This window comes from Rhamphochromis sp. 'chilingali', assembly GCF_963969265.1.
Source record: "Rhamphochromis sp. 'chilingali' genome assembly, chromosome: 20".
In the NCBI taxonomy this organism is placed as follows: Eukaryota; Metazoa; Chordata; class Actinopteri; order Cichliformes; family Cichlidae; genus Rhamphochromis; species Rhamphochromis sp. 'chilingali'.
In genome coordinates, this window is record NC_137947.1 from 14,052,399 (window position 1) to 14,078,589 (window position 26,191).

The window sequence follows — 26,191 nt, forward strand, 5'->3', positions numbered from 1 at the left end:
TTGCAGGGGTCAGGTTCCATACTGTTTTATACTTGACACTGACTATTTTGTAAGAGCCTAATTATATTCAGCTACTCTTTTAATATGTTCAAAACAGAGGTTTCTTTTCAGCTCAATAGGAAATGTAGAGTGTAGCTCATACAGAAGTTGATCATCCTGCCACAAACATGCTCGATTTGAATCAGAGCTCCCCCGTGGAAACCTACCACTGACTCCCGCTGGCATTTTGCTGGATTATGCTTCATAAACCAACATGATGCAGCAGGCAGAGTCACAGAGATGCGTAGCTGTCTACCACAATGCCACATGCGTGCTATGGTCACTTTTAATTAGACATTAGCATCAGTTGATCATTTGTTGGCCATCAGAAACAGAGCACATACAACTAGATCTGAATTTTGTCAGAAGCTGATACAGAAAGCTTACCAGGACTTACAATGAAGCAGAATTGCAAATCAGAAATCAGTCCTGTTAGCTCACAATTTATGCATCTAAAAAGAAAAGAAAAGCCTAATCAGTGCGTTACTGTAAAGACAGACGCTTGTGAGGCCTTCATCTTGGGCCAAACTGCAATGGAAGCATTTTGGCAGATAGCCGGTGACACAGATACTTTAATGAGATATACACTGCTTATTTGTTTTTCCATAAAGTCAAACAAAATTAAAACTGGTGTAAAAACTGACCCAGGTGTGCTTGGGTTTACTCATACTGCACTATCCTAATTATTTGGCCCAGACGTCCTGGGTGAGGAAGCTTAGAGACCACCTAAAAAATTGGTCAGGGATGCAGAGTTAAATATTCTGCATTATTATCTCCATAATAGAGCCAGACTGTGCACAGCTAATTTTCTGTGGTGCTGTTTGTGTTGAGCTAACTTTGAAAGAACTTGTAATGTGAAAGAACTTTAAAAAAAAGATGCATTAGTTAGAATTTGATTCTTTAATAGAGCTTATCATTGTATTATATACAACTGGTGTGCAAAAAATATGAAGTCTTTTATCTAGTACAGAGGACAAGATATGTCTGAGCACTTTTCCTGAGGCAGTCTATTCCCCACTCTTTGTTAGATACACCTTTCAGCCGCTTGGTAATGCAAGTGTCTAACCAGCCAGTAACATGGGAACAAGTCAAAGCATTTAGTCATGTGAACATTGGCAAGACAAGCTGCCGACTTTCAAACTGAGCATCGGAATGGGGAAGAAAGGTGACTTTGAATGTGACATGGTTGTTTATCAAACCAGTCAAAATATTGCCTGGTTTAATGAGTCTCAATTTCTGCTGCAGCATTTGGATGGTGAGGTCAGAATTTTGTGCAAACAACATGATCCATCCTGCCCTGTATCAACAGTTCAGATTATACTCGAGGATATATGGGAGGGATAATTCACTGGCGCACTTTGGGCTCCTCAGTACCACCTGAATATAATTCAAATGCCACACCATACCTGACTATGTCCATGCCCTTATGACCACAGTGCACCCATCTTCTGAGTCTTAGTATAACTAAGTGTTAATAGGAAAATTGTACTTAGTAGTCAGTATAATCTTTTAATGATATAAGTTTGCATATGGTAGAATACTGCATGTAATCATTTGTGTGTAGAAGTATATAGTTGGTGGCATATTGAAAGAATGTCTCATCCTAGGAGGTCTGTAACATTCCAGGGTGTTCACCCCCACATCCTAGGAGCATGGGAGAGGTCGTACCTTGTCTTATTGTTTTACGGTAGGATTAACGTAGCTATGTCAGTTTTAGTCTAAGTGCCTTCTTTACATATAGATGAACTGTTGGATTTTCCAGACCAGCAGGTTAAGGGAAGTCGTTTATGGGGTCACACACACGTACACCTCCACATTCCAATGTAAGGAACAAACGCTCACTGAAGTATAAATAAAGACCGGGGCAGTTTCTCAGCGCGAGTCTCAGTTCTGGAGACTGCCCTTGCTAGCAAGAAGTTCTGTGTGTTTCTCTTCTCTGAGTCTTTACTGAAGAAGTGTTTTAGAATATATTTCTTAACACTAAGTCAAGTTGCTTCCAGCAGGTTAACACACCATGTCACAAAGCTTAAATAATCTCAAACTGGTTTCTTAAACATCTCAGGGAGTTCACTGTACTCAAATGGCTTCCACAGTCACCAGATCTCAGTTCAACAAAGCACGTTTGGGATGTGGTGGAACAGAAGATTCACATCATGAATGTGGAGCTGATAAATCTGCATGTTTTTATCACGTCAAGATGAACCAACATCAGAGGAACGTTTCTAGCACCGTTTTGAATCTATACCACAAAGAATGAAGGCAGTTCTGAGGGTCCAGCCTGGTACTGGCATAGTTTACCTGATGCATAGCACCCACATTTAAACATAGATTTTGTTAACACCTTCAAATTCAAATACATACATTCACACTGCCAGACATTTCTACGAATCCAGTGAGTCTCTGAGTACACAGCTTTTTGATTCTTCAAACACAATAATAGCACTAATAGCACGACTCTACCCCTTAAATGCATTATGTTGGGAAACAAAACAATCTTATATAATCACTGTAATCCAACAAATGTCACACGATTTATTCAAAAGCTAAGACTGATCCATTTTCTTTGGTTTGTTCATGTCTTTTAATATGATGTTTTTGTTGGATAAATGTATTTACCTTGTTCAATACTGCCGCAGGTGTCAAAGGTGATCTGACATGACAGCGTCACTTATAATAAAGCTGATGATTGAAGAATGCCAAATTAATTTGACTTGTTATTTTCTGGCCACAGAGACAAATAGCTGGCAGACGCAAACATCACAATGATTGGTAACACTGCACTTCATGTGTTGACCTCTTTAAGTCTAACTTAAGCTCTGTGAAGGGCATTGCATGTGTACAAGGTCATGCATGGTCAGAATTAATCACAGTGTGCAAACAATCTGGCTCGAGAAGCCTCAGCTTGGGCTTTATCTCTGTATACTCATGTTAACACCTTTGTCAACAGTCTACTTTCACAAGCTCTGGCAGGTTTGTTGAGCTTTGAATGAGCTGCCAGATTTCTTATTAAGAGCTCTGCCAGTCTCCTTGAATTAAACAGAATGCTGTAGGCCTTATTTGTTCATTATAAGAACGTGCACAGTCTGTCACATGTCCACCACCATGGTTTCATTTTCTTCTTTCACGGTATGTTGGTGTCAGTGTTTTCAGTCTTTATAATCTGTTCATCATATGGCCTGTGCATGACACACAGCCTGTTACTGTAAATGAAGACATGTCTGACATGCTGCAGTTTAATGAATGCTCAGTTTTGCTGCAACAGTATCGAATGTGTTCACATTCACCGAATCAAGGTTGCTCACTATAACAATGATAAAAATTTCTCTTTTTTTCCACCTCAAAATCATGCTCCATTAACTTCTTAAGAAACAGTGAAGGTCAGACATGTAAAGAAGGAGAAGACAATTTAAGTAGAGAGACACTAACCTCTTGTTTTTAGATATTCTTTCTATGGTTTGAAAAATGAACAGTGTGTGCTGCAAATCCTTCGACAATATGTGGCTGAAAAATTTGATCCTGAGGAAAATTATGAATAAATTAAAGAAGAGCGTGATTGCAGATTTGTCTGCTAAAACTGACGACTGATAACAAGTCTGCAAAAAGGGTTACATTTCACACATTTAGACAGTTAATGAGTTCAGATTTTTTTGTGTTCACACAGAATTAGTTTAATCTAATAATAAGCTTTTGTTGAAGATCTGATTACATTCAGTCCTAACTATGCAAATCACAGAGTGGGTAAAGGATGTCTTGTAATATCCTCATGACTAAATGTGATGTGATCCATAAGCCTGGCCTGTAGGTAGGAAAGGACTAAACTCCACGTCAGGGGTATTGAACCTGTGCCTCTGGCTCCTTTGTCCACCCGCCCATGACAAAAAAAACAGATGACTTTGAAAATAGAAATAAAAAATTGCATTTTTAAACCATTTTTATATTTATTTAACATTGTTGTAAATGATAACTTGCATTGATTGTCCCCTAAACATAATAACTGCTGATGCCACCCTTGGCAGCAAAAACTGTAATCAAGCATGTGATAACTGGCAATGAGTCACATTATTGTGGAGGAATTTTGGCCCACTCTTCTTTGCCAAATTGCTTTAATTCAGCCACATTTAGGGCTTTCCAACATTAGGAGCCTGTTTACGGTCATACCAGAGCATCTCAATGTGATTTGAGTCTGAAATTTGTCTAGGCCACTCAAAAAAACTTAATTCTGGTTTTGTTTTTGAAATTTTTTGGTTCATTGTCCAGCTGCATAACCCAAGTGAGCTTGAGCTTCAGGTACAAACTGGTAGACGGACATTCTCCTTCAGGAGTAGAGAGCAGAATTCATGGTTCCATCACCAAGCAGCAAAGCAGCCCCAGACACTACCATCACACTACCACAGAGTTTTTTATGAAAAACTCTGTTAGTTTTGCAGCAGATGTAACGGGTCTAAAACCTCCCAAAGAAATTCAGCTTTTATCTCATCAGTACACAGAACATTTTCACGTCTTGGGGAACATCAAGATGTTTTTTGGCAAATGTGAGCCTTTGTGTTCTTTTTGGTCAGCAGTGGTTTTCTCCTTAGAACTCTCCCATAGATGCCATTTATGCCCAGTCAGTTTCTTATTGTTGAGGAAAAGAGGCCTGCAGCTCTTTAGATGCTTTTCCCTGCTCTTTTGTGACCTCCTGGATGAGTCATTGAAGCGCTCTTGGAGTATTTTTGGCAGACCCACCAATCCTAGGAAGGTTCACCACTGTTTTCTCCATCTGTGGATAATTGTTCTCACCATTGTTCACTTGAGTCCCAAACCCTTAGAAAAGGATTGTAACCTTTTACGGACTGATAGATGTCAATGCATTTGTTTCTAAGCCTGTTCTTAAGGGTTTTTTAAATCATGACATGATGTGTTGCTTTTTGAGGACTTTAAGCCTACTTCACTTTGTCAGACAAATTGCATCCCTTCCCTTCTCTTTATCAAGGAGAAGGGAAGGGATGCAATTTCCTTTTTACACAGGGCCACATAAATTTGAACATCTGTTTCCCCCCTTAATAAATAAAATCATGATTTAAAACGTAGATTTTGTTTTTATTCGGGTTATCAGTGTCTAATATTAAAATTTGTTGGAATGTGAAGTGTGACAAATGTGCACATACAATGGACACCACAAATTGGCTCTTTCATGAGTAAAAGTTGAAATTGCTGCTCATAGTAACATATATTGGGTTTTTATGTTTGTTCGAGAGGACGTATTTTTCTTGGGGCTCTCCTTTTAGTCTGTGACACCAGATCATGCGGTCGTAATGTGCTGTCATAAGCAGTGACAGCCAAAGAAATCTGTTGCTGCCTTGGTGTCATTATAGAAACATTTCGCCCATGGTATTGAATCCCGTGGACTCGGTTTAAGTGTTTCGTAAAAAAAAAAAACCCCCACACTTGTTTATCTGTCACCAGTGACAAGATAATGAAGGCTGTTTTGTCCACTCCCTTATCTGCTGTGTCGCGATCCATATCATGTTGATAGCGGGCTGAGAAAAATGGTTCAGAATCGCAAGATAGCGATATTCCACGCAAAGTTGTTGAAAGTGTCAATTACAGTCTGTGTGCAGACAAATCAAGGGCTATTTTTGTATTGCATTAAAGTGAGAAAAATATTTGTCTGATTTAATTTCCCGTTTCTGTTCTCCTCATCCAACATCAAGATAAATTTTGCCCTAAATTTTTTGGTTAGACACCTTTTCTTTTTAAAGGCCATCTGGGAAGTTAACACTAGTCTTCGAAACCTAAACAGGAAAATAGTTTTTCTTCTTTCCCCAACAAACCCGCGGCTCATTTGAGAAATATTTATTGCCTTTTTCTCCACCACTAATCTTTCCTCTGCGTTTTGAGTCAAACCATAACCAAAAGATTCTTCACTGGCTAGTCACCGCTCAGCAAAGCCACAAGCTCCCCTTGGGTGTCGAGATAATTTTAATTTGATGACATTTGCTGCTGTTGCAAGCATCTGTTGCAGTCAGAAGACAAATGACCTTGTCTGTTTTGTTTTCTTACGAGACGTGCTGCATTTTGTTTCCACAGGATTACAATGACGAGATCAGGCAGGAACAACTCCGGGAGTTATCCCTGTTGAACGGCTCTGACGAATCAAGCAGAGGGAGGAGTGTTCAAGGGAGGTGTCTACGACCAACAACCGCAATAACCACAAGGTAAAGTTTTAATTACACTCACAAGCACACATAAATACATAATATTTATACAGACACTTCTCATCCTAATTATTAGTTTATTTAAATTATTTTTTATTTTTGGTGTTTTATCATTTTTACTGGTGTGTTTCTTGTGTGATATTTAAAACCATTTCATTTTATTTCTACTCTTTTATGAATTCACTTGCTTACATCTGTGCAAAAGCCAAACTCACATTTCATTTCTTTATATTCTGAACTGCATTTTTTTAAGTCTTCTTAAACTATACTTTTATGTTTGAAGGTCTTTCCGAGTTTTTCCTTTGGACACTGGCTGGTTTATTACCAGTTTTTAAGCGCAGACTTTGTACTTGACCACTTGTTTGTTAGGCCACTTAATACTGACCTATGGAGCATTCAAGCATAAAAAAATCACCCAAACCAGTCTCATGTTTACACAAGAAACAATTCTAAATTGCTTCAGGCACTTTTTACTTTGTAACTTCTTGGCTGCTGCTAAAACTTCTTTAGCTGAAGTATCCGAAAATACTTGAATTTACCATGAATGGCATAAAATAGTATTTTTGCACCAACAAAGTGATTCCTAAAGAGCTTGTTGCTAAAAACTTGGTATATCTACAGCAACAGTATCTCAAAGTCATGTCTTTAAGAAATAGCAAAAAATCCAGCAAAGATGGAATACAGGACCTGAAATATGCGTCTACTGTTCGCCCAACCTCATTAGAAATCATCACCATGGAAGCACAGCTGTCAAAAAGCCATTCTTAAACAAGGGAAACAGGAAGAAAAGGCTGAGGTATGAAAAATTACACAACAACTGATTTTAAAATCAGCAGCAAAAAGGTCTTTTGGTACTCCATATTCCATATCTATAGTCTATATTCTTCTGTAAAACATGACAGGGGCTATGTCATGGTTTAAGGCTGGTTTAAGAAAAACAAGATCTCTCATGTCTAATAGTCAATGCAATAAAAATGTGTAATTTTATGCATTTGCAGGTAATACAGAGCCTAGCACCTAACCTGCTCTGAATGACAAAATAAATGTGTTAAAAAATAACAATGAGGCACCCACCTTCATGGTGAATTTTGACATTAATTGGTTCACCTGTACATGTTTCTGTATTTTATGCAAACCAGTTGTGAGTATTCCTAATCATATTGTATTTAATATTTTTTAATGGTTTCTTTTCATTTTTTTTAAATTTAAAATGTGAATTGTTTTCCGCGTAGCTCCTGTAGGCCAGCCTATGCAGAAACAATAAATGCTACAGAGCATTTCATTGGATCAGACGTTCACGCATCCCTCTATAAGTCTCCTTTTGAATTATTTATTTATCTAATTGTTGAGCAAACTGACCTTAATCTATGTGAGCTATGAAAGTCCCTCTGGAATAACCAGGTAGAGTGTGCCATGAAAGCCTGGCCTATTTCTGGCAGCACATCCATATGAGCAAAATCCACCAGCAACATTGGGACGCTCCCAATTCACCACCAGTACCACCACTTTCTTTTCCAGATTTTCCCCTTATGCTGCAATGATAAGCGATTTTTGTAAATCTCCATTAAAAATATGCACCAATAATTCCCATTTGAGTGTCTGTATTTTTGGATCACAATAGGTTGCCAGCTAGTGAAGAATAAGCTGGAGGAAGACAAATTGCCATACCCTAGCTGTATCATGCTGTAAAAATGTAAGTTAGCAGAAAATAGGCATCTTTGCAATGTTAAATCCTCCCTGCAGTCCCTACACCGAGCATGAAGTCGAGCTGCTGGATAGTCAGACTTTTATATAAAGAAACAACCTACCTTAAATTCCTCATGTCTGCCCCAGCCCTTTGGCCCTTGCTCTCCACCGGTGCATGTCAAGTAACAACTTGCTGTATTTGAAAACTATACCTGTCCGCCTGCAGCCTGACATTAATCAGCGGTTTCAGGCAGATGTGTTATCGTGCAAACGGAGACATGACATCGCTCTGTCACATTTTTGAAATAACCATGTTGCATCCCACAGGCATGTTTGCAGAGCAGACAAAACACAAAGTGACACTCGTCACCCTTCTGATCATAACAAGATCTACCCCAGTGCTGTGTTTATCTTATGTTTCACCTGAGCACAGTGTAAGGCAACCACCAGCTGTGGCAGCGTGGACGTATGCAGCACTAAAAAGGATTTAAATATAGTTTGAGGGGTTTTTTTTCTTCTTAATTCCACTTTCCCACTTAATTTACTGTGGCTTATTTATGAGTGTTGCACAGCAAGGTTCTTAGGGCAATGTTGAGGCCATGTTTGTTTGCTTTTTTTGCTTTACCAGGGGCCACAGAGGCGCGGGAAGGAGCGCGGCAACACCTCGGGGGACAGCGACGGCAGCACACAGCAAACTTCCCACGACAGTTTTGACGAGGGAGGTACAAGTCCCGAGAGCCAGAGGGGCAGCAGCAGCAAGTGTCGGATACAGGCCCCCGCTGTTAGCAGTCACACATGAATCATATGACGACTATGTAAGTCCAATCCTCTTTGCACACACTGAAAAGTATAGCTGATAGTAATTTTACTTGAAGTGTGTGTAAATCAGACTTGATTTACTTCCCTTTCATGTAATCTGGATGATTCGTGCTTTACATGGAAAGGTAGGGCATTCTGGGACATCTTTAAAAAGTAGGACAAGCAAGTATTACATTGTATATTTGCCTATTTTAAATGTTAAAAACTTGCAGAAGCGTATAATGATGGTTTTGGATCATTGAGTTCGACATAGTTGCAGGCAGTGATCGGTTTCCCTTTATCTCGTTTAAAAGCACAACATATTTTCCAAACTTATGATAACTAATGATCATTTGTCACACTAACTTAATAAAATGTTTGTTTGTTTTTTGTGTTCAAAGTAAGATTAACCTGTAATCAAAGTTTTCAAAGAAAAGGAGGCAAGAACCTGAAGACATATTGCTTGTTTTTCACCGTTGCCTCAGTTCTGCCACACAGGCAAGTCATGCTTTGACCTGACCCAAAAAAAAGCCTTAAATCGAGTATCTTTAACTGTGTAGCCTGATTTATTTTTGGCTGGCTCGGGTTAAGCCATCATAGACTGTGCTGAGGTTTGATATGTCTCAGCTTTAAGCTCTGTTTATAGTGACAAACCTTCATCCTCGTACCCAGACACTATTTTTGACTGCTGTGCACAGCTTTTTAATATGGTAATTTGTGTGTTTATTCCTTACCCTGTTTTTAATTTGATGTATTTATTTATTTATTTATTTGTTATGAGATATTTTTCAAAAAAAGAATTCTGAAAGCGTTATCGGCCCTCTTTGAGAGCCACTGTATTAGATAAGTATTTTTGCACCACTTGCACATACATTTATGCTAACTACAGACTGTTTGAGGAACAGCCCAGTTTAGGTAGTGTAGTATCCCAAGTTTCCATGTACATCCATGCAGGTGAGGAATCTGACCTGGAATCTGAGAAATGATTAGCAAACAGACCAGCTTACATACTGTTTAAAACACAGGCTATTTGAAAATAATTACTGGTGTTATTGGTTTGGAGTTTAATTAAAAAAACATTCATGTGAGCTATGGGAACTCTCTTTGTCTCCTTAACCCTGTGTCATATTAGACACGTGAGTTTTTGTGCATCAGCAGTGTGATATTTGGCTGTTTTTGCCCCGAAAAACCCTGAACAAGCAAAACCAGCACATTTAATGCAATAATTATAGCAAACATGATACAAATAAAACACTAAATTATTTTTTTTTATTTGCCCTAAGGTCCAATAAACACTCCACTTTTTAAAAAATTCTAATTTTCTGACAATTATTTAACGGTTCAGGCTTTGCACACCGTAAAAAAAAAAAATCCTAAAAAAACAGTAATATTCCGGCAGCTGGGATGACAAAATAATACCAGAAAATAACTTTCCCATGAAAATACGGTTATTTTCAGTAATGGCAATATAGTTTGTTGCCCTAATTTTACATGGGATTTTGCCTTTTTCAAGTGCTTTTAAACATTAAATTGGGAACTATTTAATGTGATTAAACAATGAAACTACCTATAAAAAAGGTCAATGAATGTGGCAATATGAATAATAATATTTAAATGTACAGAAATATACAGTTAACAGTTGGTTTAAATAACAATGGATTGCATTCATATAGCACTTTATAAAACCCTCAAAGCGCTTTACAATTCCACTTTATAATTCCCCTCAGGGTATCACCATTAGGTGGTAGGTGAAGTGTCTTGCCCAAGGACACAACGACCGAGAGTGTCCGAGCCGGGACCCAAACCGGCAACCTTCTGATTACAAGGCGAACTGCCAACTCTTGAGCCACGATCACCCTAACTAACAATAATGATAATCATTGTAAAAAAAGTTTATACGAATCATTTTATATATTTTTCCATAGCATTACATTTGGATTTAACAGTTCAATCTTTCAAATAACGGACAAATATTTGTGAAATTATGATGCATTTGTGAATGTATTTTAACAATCAAAATATGCATATGTATAGACAGTAGGGCTGCCACAAACGATTATTTTGATAGTTGACTAGTCACCGATTACTTTTGCATTAGTCAACTAATCAGATCATGCATCCATTAGACGTACAGCATACATCTGCTCTTATATAACTATCATTAGCTTACAGCTTTAAGTGTTTAAGGTAAGTGCTAACTAAAAATAAAGACAAGATGATAGTTTATTAAATTTTAATGAAATTTGCAGATTGTTTAGGTGAAGTTTAATAAACTCAGCCATCTGCTCCTTGCTATCTAAAAGAAAAACAGCACACCGGAGTATATTCTCGAGCATCTCACACTTCTGATGATCAGTTGCCTGGTGACGTTTATTCAGCTGTGTGAAAACTATAACTTTAATCTCAGACAAACTGACTTACTCAGGAACAAATAAAATACTAAAAAAAGGCCAAACAATAACATTGTTAAGTTATCTAAGTGACTTATATATGTTTAACCTGTGTAGCGAAAGACGGCGGTGGGTGTTCTCACGGGCTCTAGTGAGCCTTGCCCCCGGCTAGCTATCGAGCTAGTGGGTAACAGACATCTCGGAAAACGTCGGAGCGCTTTTGAAAATATGTGGTGTCTTGATAAACTGAGAAGATATTTGAGGTTTACACAGCTACGTTCTCGCCTGAAAATATGTTAAACGTTTATTTTGTGACCCAGAAAGAATAATAAGTGTAATATTAAAACTAACTAGCTGCCGCCATTGTTGGAAACTGAGCTGGGCTGGCTATGAATTCTGGGACAGAGCTACTTCTTCTTCTTCGGGGTTTAACGGCAGCTGGCATCCTTGTACATGCAGTGCTGCCATCTTCTGTTTCAGTCCGTTATTACACTCTTAAATCCTACTACTTATTCCTGCGTCTTTTGGGATCTTACAAAGCTTCAAACGACGCGTCGACGATTTTGATAGTCGACGTAATCGTGATTAGTCGACTAATCGTGGCAGGCCTAATAGACAGATACATTTAAAAAACAAGAAAATTATGTTTTATTACTTTACAGTGATTTTACGTTCATTTACATTTGACATGTAAAATCACAGTCTATTTATGTGAATTTAATGATATTCTAGAAGAACAGTACAAACCTGTAAAATATACAGTAAAATACTTTTATATCACAATTTTTTTTTACAGTGCAGGGTTAAGTAAATTGTGCTGTAAATGTAAGAGAACATTGTACAGTGGGTTATCAGAAACCCGTGAAGCTCTGCATTGGGGATACAGTCGCCGCACTATCAGCTTGTGAAGAGAAAATGCTGCATTTCAAGGCATAATCAGTGCCTTGACCGGCGTTCTGTAAAATCTTTTATATCACTTCATATAATGCCATGTTCTGTATCCAAAAAAGAAATAAATCTTCAAGGCTTCAGTTTAAAAGTATGTTGTCTTCAGATATCACAAATTTCTCAAGGTCATTTTTCAAAAGACTACACAAGGTGAGCTGTAAGTTTCATCCAAATGAAAAAAGGCAACACTTTTACCAGCCTATTTCCTCAGAGCCTTCCTGCTAAGAAAAGCCCCCATGTGTGCAGGCAATTGAAGATTGGGCTGTCTGCATGGGGAAATGCACAAGCGCAGTCTCATTACCAAACCAAATTGAGTTCTGATGTAGAGCCTGTGTATTTCTGTGGAGTGAAGAAGCGGGGCATTTCTTCTCTTTGTAATTGGAGGTTGGAAAGGAGGGTGGGAGCACAGAGACTAGGGGATTATGGAAAGATGAGTTTGTCCTGAACATTCTCTTCACTCATATCTCGCTTTGCTATTTTTTTCTACTACATTACGCAATTTTCCTTAAGCATGTTTCCAGATTGCAGCAAGGACTTTTTATGCAGGTCCTGGCTTTTTTTATTATTATCATTTTCTTCCTTCAATGAGTGTACATGATGCTGTATGACTTCTTGTTATTTCGCTACAAGAAGCCTGCAAAGAACAATCTATTGAAACACGACAATATATCAGCAGCAGTTGCTGTGATTTTGTTGCTACACCCTGTATTTGTCTTTAGGAAAATATAGCGTGTATCAGTATTGTGTAATTTCTCCGGAGACTGTTGATTGATGGACTCTGTCAAACTGTCAGTCTGTCTCATAAATGCAATACTGTGAGAAAGTCTATAATTGTACCTAATCGAGGGTGGTATTGATTTATAACTTCAAAGGAAAGCACAAGGAAGCTGGCGGTTATCGTGTATCATTGTTTGCTTTATAATTTATGAACAAAGTGCTTTCTCTCTATCTTTCTCCCACAAATCTCACCTTGCTGTATCCTTTACACCAGCGCTCTTTCCTCCTTCCTGCCAGACCGAAGCTCTTTGTGAACCGATTCCAGTTAGTGATGCTACAATTTTCACATCATCAGTCAAAGCCAGAGATACGTGCTCCTTCATTAACATAACCATGCTGAATGGCTTTTTTTAAAAGTCATATAGGCAGCACACAGTGGGGGATCTGCTTCAGATGTGTTATCATTATTCGAAATACCCTTTTAGGAGCATCGGGATGATCACTGTGAAGTCTCTGGACTATTACCTGCACCTATTCTTACTTTGGCGCCTCCGGAAATCATGGACGTTGCATTAGGGAGCTCGGAGGATGCCGAGTTCTTACGTGCAGCTCTATCAAGTATATACTTATACTCACAAACACTATATTAGTAGACAGCGGTAGGTAATCCCAGTCAAAAAAAGGACTTTTTTCCACTTTAATTTATGGCTAAGCATCCAAAAAGTTACCGTGGATATTTTTGAGACACCTTTCTAAAATATTTGATTTGGCAGGATTACAAGTACTAAACCAACTACTCTGTTGCTGTCTTCTCCACGTGTACACTAGGAGCCAGGGATCTCCGAGGCTTGCACACCTACTCTGTTGTTATCTCCTGAGAAGGAGTTAGAAATTAATTGGTCATTTTTTAAAATCTCTCCTTTAAAAGAATATGAAAACTCTGCCAGCACAGTGGTGCAGTGGTTAGCAGCATTGCCTCCCAGCAAGAAGGTCTTGGTTTGGAATCTGGGTAGTCCAGACATGCAATTAGTGGGGTTAAGTTTAAATCTAAATTGGTCATAGATGTGAGTGCAAATGGTTGTCTCTTGTGTTAGCCCTGGGACAGCATGGAGACCTTTCCTCATTTTGCCCTATAAGGTAGACAGATCTACATATGCTCCAGCCCCCCTCACAACCCTGTATTGGATAACTAGAAAAACATGGACCAATGGATGAAATCAAGCCTTCATACAGTAAACAAAGGTTTATCCGCCAAAAAAGTTACCTAACTCTTTGATGATAACTCAATCTTTTTTTTCCTGCAGCAGTGAAATTTACAATTTTTATTTTAGCTTCTGCTTTTACACACAGTCACGACAAGTTATTAATATCACTGCGCTTCTGGTAGAAACCAATTTGCATAGCAGTGCTTATTAATAACCAGCACATACATATGTCTATATGTACTGTATGCATTGTGTAGTTTAGAGTCAGTGTGTTGTGTGCCGAATGAATGACAGAGTGTTGTTTTCTCCTTCATTTGAGGTGAAACTCCCGTAAACCTTTCTGCTGTTTTGCGGGTCATCATGTAACGGGGGCTCCTCTGGAGACTATTGTGATGAATGGACTCTGTCACGCTGTCAGTGTCGTAAAACTAATACAGTGACAGTGACCATTATTGTCCCTTTTAAATGATGGCAACAATTCACAAGTGAAGTGGATTACAGTGCTCTGCCATGGAGCGAGTTTAGGGGGTGTCAGTCTAGACATTGAGTCCGCGGAACACGTTTAAACGGTGTTTCTAACAGATTCTTCACGTGCTGACATTTGAAACGCTCCTAATCCAGAGATGATGACAGCCAGGCTTTCACTTTTGAGACAATGTATTAACATATTGCAGATGAAGTGCACCCAGAACATCTGCTGTGTGTCTGGTGCAGATCTCCGTGTACTACAGTGAAGCGCCGCTGGGCTTTTTGCATCATTTCAGATAAACCGATAAGCCCTTTAGTAAAACTTTAATCTGTTTGCAATCACTAGGCCATCATTTTGGTCCTTTAAGGTTTGGTGTTCCTTATATTTTTAGTAAGATTATAAAAAAACACCCATAATACACTCAACCTAAGTAGGCTTCGCTTTCAGTTTTTCATCTATACCTTGATACATTTTAATAAACAGAGGAAAATAATTTGAAATATAAACAGTTAATGCTGGGTTAACCTTTTCTCAGTTTGTCTGATAGATATTTGTCATGTTTATTAATAATGTATCTAAGCAATCAGCAGCCGGTCTGCATGAAGCTGCTGCAAAATGAATCTCCCTTCTACCATATTTTAATGTGAAAGTGCTCAAAATCCAGATCTGTTATCCAGGGAAAGAAGCCTGTTTTTCAGTGATAAGGTATCTACAATTCCAGCGAGCAGCGACTGTCTTCAGTGTCAGTTTGTATTTTTGATTGTTTTACAATTGTTCCAGACAAAATGTCTTTTCCCCATCGAGGTTTTGGAGTACTGTGGGATGTGGCTTTTTTTTTTTGTTTTCCCAACCATGTAGGCTGCTTTTGATGATTTTGTTTTAAGGCTGATTTTTTTTTTTCATGTTTTCCACAAAGCACAGTTGGAATTGCTCTTATTATTAAATGTATTGTAGTCACACCACAGGAGCTTCTTCTCCCTACTGGGCTCTTACAGTATCTGATCTGATGTGCCAACACTTTTCTGGCTACGTGTTTTTGCCATTGTGGGATTTAAAGCTTTGAATCCTGGAAGATCGTCTAGATTTCCCATCTTTTGAGATATTAATAAGAAAATTACTCGTCTCAGAAATGTCATTGTAGGTGTTGCACTGAGGTTTGTAATTTAAGTCGCTGCTGAAGTGCTAAAGTTACCATTAATAGCCATTACCTACTGGCATTGGTGGAAGTATTAAGGAATGAATTTTACTGATCCCCTAGAAAGAGCAGCAGAGAAACATTACACTGTAATCTGTATAAGTTACTCCATGTGAAAAGTGCAGATGGAGAGCAGAGGAAGATTAAAGATGTGATGAATGGAATTTTGTATAGACTGGGACCATGGCCTTAGTTAAAGATCAGATCCCATCTAGATCAAATCTTATCTTTTAATGTCAGGGCTGATGACAGAAGAGAGGAGTCTGAGAGTGATACAGTGTTTCGTCCCTGACAGCAGACCATGAATTGTACAAATTGCTGGTAAAAATTGAAACGCATTGCTCGGTTTTTTTAAACCTGAGCCCTGCAACCATACTGAGGCAGCGCGGGAAATGCCATAATGTGATTAAACACAGAGCTTTGGGAGGCTTTGAAGAAAAAAACTCTAATCTATCAACTGTGGAAAAAAAGCAAAAGGACACCCTTTTGAAAAGGGGGGAAAAATTCTCGCCGTATCATCTAGTGCATGAACATAAAAAATGTCTAAGATTTGTAAGGTTCTGTGTATTGCTTAAAGGAGGGCAGTTTTCTAAGGGCACCATTGTGGGTGGGATGCACATCTGCTATAATTGCTTCATAACAATAGGTTCAGATACAGTGCTGAGTTCACATTTGTTATATTAATTATGGAAATTCTTCATGCAGAACTCTCCTGTTCATTAAAACAGATGTATGACACATTTCCTCTGGATTATTGAGTAGAGGTAAAGACTCAGGTAGAATGCATTATAGCCTCAGTTGTATCATCAGGGACTTAAGCTACCTGTGAGGGTATACGCAGACAAACATTTTCAAAGTGGAAAATGTCTGTTGTATTTATTTATTGTCTTCTTGAGCATCCCTAAACCTAGAGCGATTGCTTAATGTCCCTAAAGTAATCAAGGTTTGAGCTCATCATAATTATTCAATGTAGTAAATATTATCATCCTATCAAATTTCCCATGGCACAATTTCAAGAGTAGCGTTCGGAAGTAAACTTGTATTTTATGTGCGTTCGGAACAACAAAAGGTGCATGCTGATTGAATTTGCACAGGTAGAAAGCAGCGAACAGCAACATCTATTCAGTGAGACAAAAGGCTGCAAATCTCATTTCCCCCCACATTCCTGCCACGTGGAGAGGCATTCACAGGCTGCTCCCTATGAAGATCAGTCACTGTCAGGGGACATACAGGTTGTCAATTGATAATGAAGCACAGTGCTAAGGGCCTTTAGGTTCTCGCTGTCCTAATTACACTGAGTGAGAACTCTCCAGCCTTGTGTTAACATTTGATTTATGTCCTCTGCCTTGTTGAAAAGGAGCAGTGTTAATTGTTTTTACAGATGAACGTCAAACGAGAGGAATCAAGCCTCATTAATTAGAGGGAGCAGTATTTACACATAGCACCTCTTCAGATCTGCATGTTTTGTTCATGAAACTAATGCTAAGGTCAGGAGTACTCGAAGAAAGGAAAGGGTAAACGTTTTTATATTTTTTCCTTTGAGTTTTGAATCACTGAATGCTGCATATCCCCTGTGATGCTTTTATTGCAAACTCTGTCATTTGAAACATACAGATATAGTTTAGCTTTAACCCTTGTATGGTGTTCGGGTCTGTGAGACCCGTGTTCAGTTTTTTTCAAAAGAAAAATTAAACAATTATTTTTTCACGTGTAAATGTGTTGTCTTTCCACTCACTCCACTTGATTATAACTGATTTATTTATAACATTTTATATAAAAGAAAAACGAGAAGCACATTAATTCATAAATGTGATCTAACAAAGGTAAAGGGAAAAAATTAACCATGTTTGCTGTTCATATGTCTTGTAATTGGGATGAAGTAAACATCTGTTGAGTAATTTAACATAAAATTGTTTGATAGTGTTAATTTGGAAAGCCAAAACTCTAGCGGGTCCACCAGACCCATGAACACTGGCTGAGTAACAAAAATACGAACACCACACAAGGGTTAAAAAGAAATGTCTTACGACAAGGGTAACCTACCTTTTTTTGCAGCTTTGCAACTGTATCTCATTGTATTCCTCAGTGGATAGACTTTTCTGGGTTGTCATCACACAGTGCAATTGTAAGCGCTAGTATAATCCATCATAAACACAACTTCAGATGCCAAAACAAAACTGCTCCTTCATGACTCATGAACAGTCATAACATTGCTGTTTGCACATAAACGATGGAGGTGGCTACAATAATCTCACCATCGGTTTGTGAACTACCGTTTTAAAAGCTGAAGTTGAGCTTTTTAGTCTTTGCCATTTTGCTCATGAGTAAGCGATGGATCATACTTAGAAATGGAGGAAGCTGCATGCTTGTAGAGTAGAAACCTGTCAATCTCAAGGTAGCCACAGGATAAAGCTATATCTGCTACTTTCCCTTTTTAAATAAAAGTCTTATTTGTAAAATAAAGGTCCTGCTGTATTAAATAAGACTTCAAACTAACATCAGAAACCATTAACTCAAAGGTCATTTTCTCAATTCATTCTGTACAACTCTTTTTTGTAACCCCTGTTGTTATTAGAAAAATGTGGCTGACTTAATATGTCACCTTGGACACAATATCCATCTTTTTTTATATCTGCTTATAAAAAGTTAGCAAATTGTATGCTGACGTGAAATTAAGTTCTTCATTGCTACATTACTACTGTTAATATAAGACATTTTAACGAAATCAGCTGGTTAACAGAGCATGGTAATGTTTAGTGGTGGCATCCATTGATTAATTCAATATAAATTTCACTGTATTATTTTTGTTTTTGATGTGAACAGATTAAAAGAAACTGCTCTTAAATCAAGTGCTTCTTCTAGAGGTTTTAGAGGATCCACAGCAACAAACACAAAGACTTAGATTTTGTAAATTATAGTAAGATACAAAGTGTTGAGTTAACCTTCACTTATTTGCATTTTGCTAGAAAAATGGGAAATAGGTGGAGCAGGTTACTGAAATGTGCAAACACACATTGAAACACACTATATAAGGCGAGAATAGAGTTTGTACAACTCTAATGAGCTTGAAAGTCAATATTTGTTATCACCACCTTTGTTCTTCAACGCAGCCTGAATGAAGGCTTTCTGGTCATTTCTTTAAGTGGTCTTCAGGAATAAGTTCTTTAGGCTTTAGGTCTTGAAGGACGTTCAAAGCTCATCTTTGGATGTTAGATGCCTTATGTTCCATTATCTGTCAAGATGATCCCACACCGCTTCAGTAATGTTGAGGTCCGGGCTCTGGGGAGGCCAGTCCATGACTGATAGTTTCATTGTGTTTTTCTGCAGGTATACTTTTTTGCACTTGCTTTGTATGCAGGGAAAATGAGACAAATGCAGGCTAGAATAAACTATAAAAAACACCTTTATTTGGTGGTTTACTGACGTCCATGAGCATAATTGAAAATCAGCAAAATTCAAAGTCAGAAGACAGAAGGGAACAAACACGAGGGAACAAATACTGAGATGACAAACAGGAAAGATAAACAGCCACTCTGACAACAACTGAATGAGAGACTGAAGCTATACATACACATGAGGTAATTAGGGAGAATGGAAACGTCAACAACAACAACAAGACTAAGCTAAAACTAATTATGAAAACGCTAAAGTAAAACTAGACACTATAGAAAAGACCAACAGCTAACAAAATAAAACAGGAAGTAAGACACAACTAAACAGGGGTAACAGATGAACTTGAACAAGGCAAAAGACAAACACATAAACAACACTGACAGAGGGACAGAAAGGGAACAGAGGGAAACTAACCGAAAACAAACGCCACAAAATCATCAGTAACTTAAACTAACAAGAACTAAGGACTCAACATATAAAGGAATCCCATTAGAATCCCAACTTAAAGCAGGAAAACAAAGATGAAAAGAACTCCCAAAGAAGCCAAAAATAAATCCTACTCAAAACACAACAGTGAACTCACAAAAACTCAAACCCCATGACAATGAATACTCGCCTTCTGGTGAGCTGAGCACGCACACATCTATCTCGTAAACAAGTAGCCTCAACAGTAAATTGGGCTGTGGGATGTTAGGATGAATTCTCCCTCTGTATCATTTATTGATTTTAGATTTCTCTTTTTTTGTATCTGTAACAGTGACACAAGTCTTTTTATCCTTAAAATAAATATACTGCAAGTTTTCCATGACTTTACATTGCAGCAATGATGGAAGTCTTTTTAAATGATTATTTCACAGCTGACTGAAAATAATCCCCTCTTATATTTGTGGTCCAGTGTGAAGATTTTTTTTTTTTCGTGTGGGATTGCTAACAAAACGGTTAATTACTTAGATATGCACGTTTCTGACTCGCTGCCTTTGTGAGGAAAGACTCATGCAAGAAAAAAGAGAAGTATAGGATCCCCAGAACAACTTAATCCCTGACATAATCCCTAACTTTAATTTAGTCAAATTCGTGTTCACACAAATAAAGCCACACAGGAACCAGAGGACTTTGAATCAGCATTTCCCGACAGGAGATGGAGAGTGTGTACTAGTGCTTTGAATGTAATTTCTTTTGTATAGCTGTACTTGATGTCCTTCACGCTGATAGCTATGCTTTTGTGACAGAGAGCATTACCAGAGGCAGCCACACCTAATACAAGATGCAATTACTCCATTACATAGACTGTATATGTTCTTTTATTACAGGCAGACTTGGAGGAATATTGAGCTATGAAGCTCCCGTCCGCCATCAACCAGTTTCACTGAAGCTTTCAACACATTTTATTCTGCTGATTTAAAATCCATTCAGCCTTTAAAAGGAACTGAACACTTGCATGTATCATAGTAAAGCTTGATTCGAAATAGCAAGCTTGGAAAGGATTAGAAGAGATTAGATCATGATGAAAAAGAAGCGTAAGCACTTTAAACTCCACTAAACCTCTTTAAATGAGCATGATCCAACAATTACAAAAAGAGACAATACCTTAATCTACTGTTCTCCACACCCTTTGGCCTTACTCCAGTTTCAGGTTATGCTGTTTACATGAACCTTTGGTCTGCTGGGTCTGATTATCCCTGCCGTCATGAATAAACCATACAGCAGAATAGTGTGCTCTCTTCAGGCAGATCGTTCAACATAAAGGTGTTAGTTTGGTTTCAGAAGTGGGAAGTGATCCCCAAAAGGGGATTTCACTTTAACAAATAAAATATGACATCGCTTCTTTTTATAAATCATAATCAACTCGAAAGCATAATTTTCTATCGACCAGACTGACGCGATTAACAATAAAGTCGATGCAGGTCCCTCGTGAATATGGACTGACATTATGCTCTTCCGGGGATTAGAGTGGGTGTTAGAAATAAAATAATTGTGTGAGGCTGATATCTGCAGCAGCTATTACAGTTCCTGGAATTAAAGAAAGTGAAGATATTCTCTGTTGTGGACCAGTCAGTATACCGTGACTCATTGCTTTTGTTTTGTTCCTCATGCTTTAATTCAGCCATACAAACAAGTACATAGCGGTCAAAATCACACAGATGCCAACATCATATGATTGCCAAGTGGTTGAGGGGGCACTGGGGAGCAGAAAGGCATGGGTTCCATACTCAGGAGCACCGTGTGCTTCATGTCATTCTTTTATGACTTTCTTTAGTGGTGTCTCGATGCAAGAAAAGCAATAAATAAATCAAATCTAGTAAAACACAGAATGATAAATAGTGTGTTTATGTTTTTTTTAGTATCTTAGGTGCAGACTGACTTGTTTTTACCAGAGAGAAACACTGAAAAGTTGTTCCAATAGCTTGGTGTTATGCTCCATGGGCACCTGGAAAGTGTTCGATAAAGGGATTTTTCTGAAAATCTATTAAAAATCCTTGCAGTAATGTATTAGAAGACATAAATCCTTACATTTCTCCACAATTCGGTTTTTAAGAAATAAAATGATTATTATTTTGTTCGCTGATGTGATTACATGACATGAAATCAGGATGCTTGTGGTTGCTGTCTGGTAAGGACAAGCCAGATTTTGCAGAATCTGCCACCTGATGCACTCTGGCATCTCCTGCAATTCAAGGCTCTGTTGCCCACACTAAATCAGCTCCAGTTCTCTTCTGTGTTTTTCAGCTTTTGGGAACAAACTTGTGAAGCAGCACCAGATGTTTAGCAGTTTTATAATAGTTTAATAATAAAACAAAGAATTAATAGTCAAGATAGTCAAGAAATAGTCTTATGTACTTCATTTAGCTCCCTTCTCCAAAACATTTGTAAGCATCAGAGAATTTCTGCACTGACATGCACATTTTTCCATCAAATTTTATATATTTTATGCAGGAGGTGACATATGCAATGCTTCTAAACCACGCTCCTCATGCTTCACAATAAATAATGCCCCGTCTTTAAGGGCACAGCACCTTATCTTTCAGTGATGTTCACTTCCAGCTTATAACTATAAATAAAAAATAATAATTTTTGAAAGTCAGTGGAGGTTGAATCTATTTCTGACCTTTGTTGGTTCCTGCAATATTCTGATCTAAAAATCTCCTCCAGAAAGTTTCTCAAGGAGCAAAACCCTTGGAAAAGGTCCACTATGCCATCATATAGGTTCATATCATTTCATTCCCCAGAGTGCACAGTAGCAATTAAAACCCATCCTAATGAGTGTTTTTTTGGTCAAGTTCTCTCTTTTCAGAGCTGTGTTTTGGCACCTTGATAACTGTGTTCTGTTTAAAGAGATTTGAGTCATAAGTCAAAAGAAACTAAAAGTGATTTATTAGAAAGTGACAGCCTTCACAGTGGGAAAGAACAGATGATACTAATATGACAAAACACTTAAGGAATATGTTCACATGTCACTGTAATGGATGAAATATTAGAGGATTTAATGACTGAGACCTGTTAACCAGGCTTTCTGAGCTTCCCTCTTCTGAATGTTAATTCTTATTTGAACTGATCCAAAAACAGGGTCCCTGCATAAATTAGCTGAGAAGAATCCTCTGTAGAAGTAAACAGGCACAAACTGGATTAACACACCATCTGAGGCAACTAGGGGATCTGTAATAAGAATCATTTTCTACGTGCAGACTCTGACAAGTAATAAATGATATATATATATATACATACATACACATATATATATATATATATATATACATATATATACACATATATATATATATATATATACATATATATATATATACATATATATATATATATACATATATATATATATACATATATATATATATATATATATATATATATATATATATATATTAGGGGTGCAACGATACACAAAATTCACGGTTCGGTTCGATACTTTGGTGTCACGGTTCGATATTTTTTCGATACAAAAAAATGTTCATGCCTTTTTAATTTGTCATTTATTAAAATTATAAATATATATTTTAACTCAAAAGTACAGTTTTTAAATTTAACCCTAACCCTTGTGCGTGTTTTTTATTTTGACAGCGAATGCGCACCTGCGGACCACTTATGTGCAGCCCTGGTTATTTAGCTCGTCATATTGCAGCCACAGAAATTCTTTTGTCCATGAAACCATAAAGCTGCACTTTCTTTTTGCCTTATACTCTGATTTGTCATAACTTCTCCGTTTTGTGGTGAGCTTTTCTTTGGCTGTCACTTCTTCACCCTGACCTGTCTTATTTGGCTCAGCAGAACTAAAATATATATCCTGCTGCTTTTACACACGCACTCACATAAGCTCAGCGATTCTCTGCGCGATCAACCTCTTACATGTTTAAGCTTGCTGCGGGAGATTTCACTTGTCATGTTTGCATAGTAAGCTAACGATTAATAAGACGATGTCAGAGGAATTGGTGCACAAATTATCATCACTCACAGATGCTCTCTATACACAGTTCGCACGATTGCAAAGTGAAAGCAAAAAAACGAGCGCAAATTCAAACGCGACTTCAATATGTCACATATTGACAGTGGCTCACCAATGCCAATGACATAATTACCCAGCTACATTTCTGAAAGAATGCAAAAGCATTGACATATATTTTTCCTTCCTACAATAGCCCGACGGGCAGGGAAGAGATAGATTTTGGTAGCCCGACTAAAAAAATCGCTAGCCCCAGGACGTCGGGCTAGCGATATTGCAAGCCCTGTATCTGATTGAGGAATCACTCATTTTGGAAAAGAGAGTTTATTACAGAGAAATGTCTCTTTCCAAAATAAAAGCTATACTATCCGCTTCTTCTGGGCTATATTCTCAGCAGCATAAGGAGAATCATGTGCTAACAGCTGTCTAAATGACTCGGCTAAAGTTAGTAGCATGCTTGTTGTTTTTGTCTTTGCACTAGGATGATGTCGGCGTAAATGTGCAGTCATATTCGTTGTGTTCCCACTAGTGCTTTCAGGTTAATCTCGTTGAAATGACCTTAACGCCACAACACGGCAAATCTCCGTTAACGAGCTACCGCCGATCGCCCCGTGCATGGGGCTAGACGGCCAGCACGTTAACGAGCTAACTGCGCTAACACACTAGTTCCCACCCATGTAATTGAGCATTGCATGGCACATCCAACATACTGTTTTACTTTAGTCCATGACTCGCTTACCTTCAGGGTCATACGTCACATGAAAACCAAAATAATTCCAAACGCCAGATCTGAATGTTGCAAGGAGAGCTTAACTTCTGTCTTGCTAGCTTGCCCTGCGCTCTTCCTTCTGACGATGCTCTCTGTGTTGAGTGCTCAGTGGATCTGCGCTGGACAGTGCAGCCTAGGCGGAGTAGTCGAACGCAGATTCACTGAGCGCTCAACACAGACAGCATCGTCAGAAGGAAAGTTGATAAAATAAATTACAAATGTTGTATTGTTCGATACATATGCGTACCGAACCGAAAGCACTGTATCGAACGGTTCAATATCGATACGAATATCGTTGCACCCCTAATATATATATATACATACATATATACTAGGGGTGCAACGATACACAAAATTCACGGTTCGGTTCGATACTTTGGTGTCACGGTTCGATATTTTTTCGATACAAAAAAAATGTTCATGCCTTTTTAATTTGTCATTTATTAAAATTATAAATATATATTTTAACTCAAAAGTACAGTTTTTAAATTTAATGTTGCTGAAACAAAAGTAATTAAAAATATCTCAGGGCTCTCAAAATTTCAAAATCCCTGGTAGCCCTTCGGGCAGGGACTCTTCAGTTTTTGGTAGCCCAAAATAAATGTAAGTAGCCCGACTAAAAAAAGAGAGTAATTTTTTGATTGATGTTTTGTTTCCTTTACAATATTATACATTAAAGTATAATATTGTAAAGGAAACAAAACATCAATCAAAAAATTGTTGAAACACAAATTACAACATTGTATAAAAATTACAATCATCAACTCAAATACTTGGTTCTAATTGAACAGAAATTTCTATGAACTTGTAAGAACTGTGTAGGACATGAATCAGTCTGTGTCAGATCCTGAATTTGAAATTTCCACTGAAGTCACGGGTAAGAGACAAGTGGAACCAAGATCTAGGCCATTTGCTTTTTGAAGTTTGCAAAGACTGCTAAATTTTGCCAGTGGTAGTTCACTCTTTGCAACATAGTACGCTGTTCTAAACAGATTTTTCAGGTTTATTTTTAGTATGTTATTTGCAATTGGTGTTTGTTCTGGGAAAGATATTGCAGACTGAGCAATAATGCATTTCTTGCATTTCTCATGGGTTCTAATGGGGGCTTTTCTTAAAATGACTGGTCCCAGTAACAAAGGCGCTTGTCGACTCAGAAATCGAGAGAAAACCAACAACACACCCGGCAGAACATTATGTTATTTACACGGGTGCACATAAGTGGTCCGCATGTGCGCATTCGCTGTCAAAATAAAAGACGCGCACCAGATAAGAAGTTGCAACGCGCGTTTGCGTCCATATAAAAAGCACTGTTTTTGTCCGCTAGAGTGGGATTTTCACGGCACATTCCGCACCACATCTCTGTGCGTTCATCATTTGTCTGAAGCCAGCTCACCTCCTGCAACCACTTTTCCGAGAATACGTGCTTCTTTTGTGATTCGGACTCCTTCTGACATTTCTTTGGAGGTGGAGGAAGACCAAAGTAATTGCTTAAAGGAGCTTGCTTCTTCGACATCTTTAAGAGTTCTAAACAAATGTCTGTCCTCCTCCAGAAAATCTTATGTACGCAAACACGCGTTGCAACTTCATATCTTGTGCGCGTTTTTGGTTTTTTTTGACAGCGAATGCGCACCTGCGGACCACTTATGTGCAGCCCCGGTTATATAGCTCGTCATATTGCAGTCACAGAAATTTTGTCCATGAAACCATAAAGCTGCACTTTCTTTTTGCCTTATAGTCTGATTTGTCATAACTTTTCCGTTTTGTGGTAAGCTTTTCTTTGGCTGTCACTTCTTCACCCTGACCTGTCTTATTTGGCTCAGCAGAACTAAAATATATATCGTGCTGCTTTTACACACACACATAACGGTCAGCGATTCTCTGCGCGATCAACCTCTCACATGTTTAAGCTTGCTGCGGGAGATTTCACTTGTC

The 26,191-nt window shown here is 38.1% G+C and overlaps 1 protein-coding gene across 4 annotated transcripts in view; it reads left to right on the forward strand.

The window, feature by feature from the left end:
* The window catches only part of khdrbs2 (KH domain containing, RNA binding, signal transduction associated 2), a 91,235-nt gene that overhangs the window by 52,533 nt on the left and 12,511 nt on the right, over positions 1-26,191 (forward strand). For all 4 annotated transcript variants that reach the window (XM_080868266.1, XM_080868265.1, XM_080868267.1 and 1 more), the window contains 2 exons: positions 6,109-6,236; positions 8,551-8,737. In XM_080868266.1, the coding sequence (XP_080724392.1) occupies positions 6,109-6,236; positions 8,551-8,737 (315 nt within the window). The remainder of the gene's footprint in view (positions 1-6,108; positions 6,237-8,550; positions 8,738-26,191) is intronic.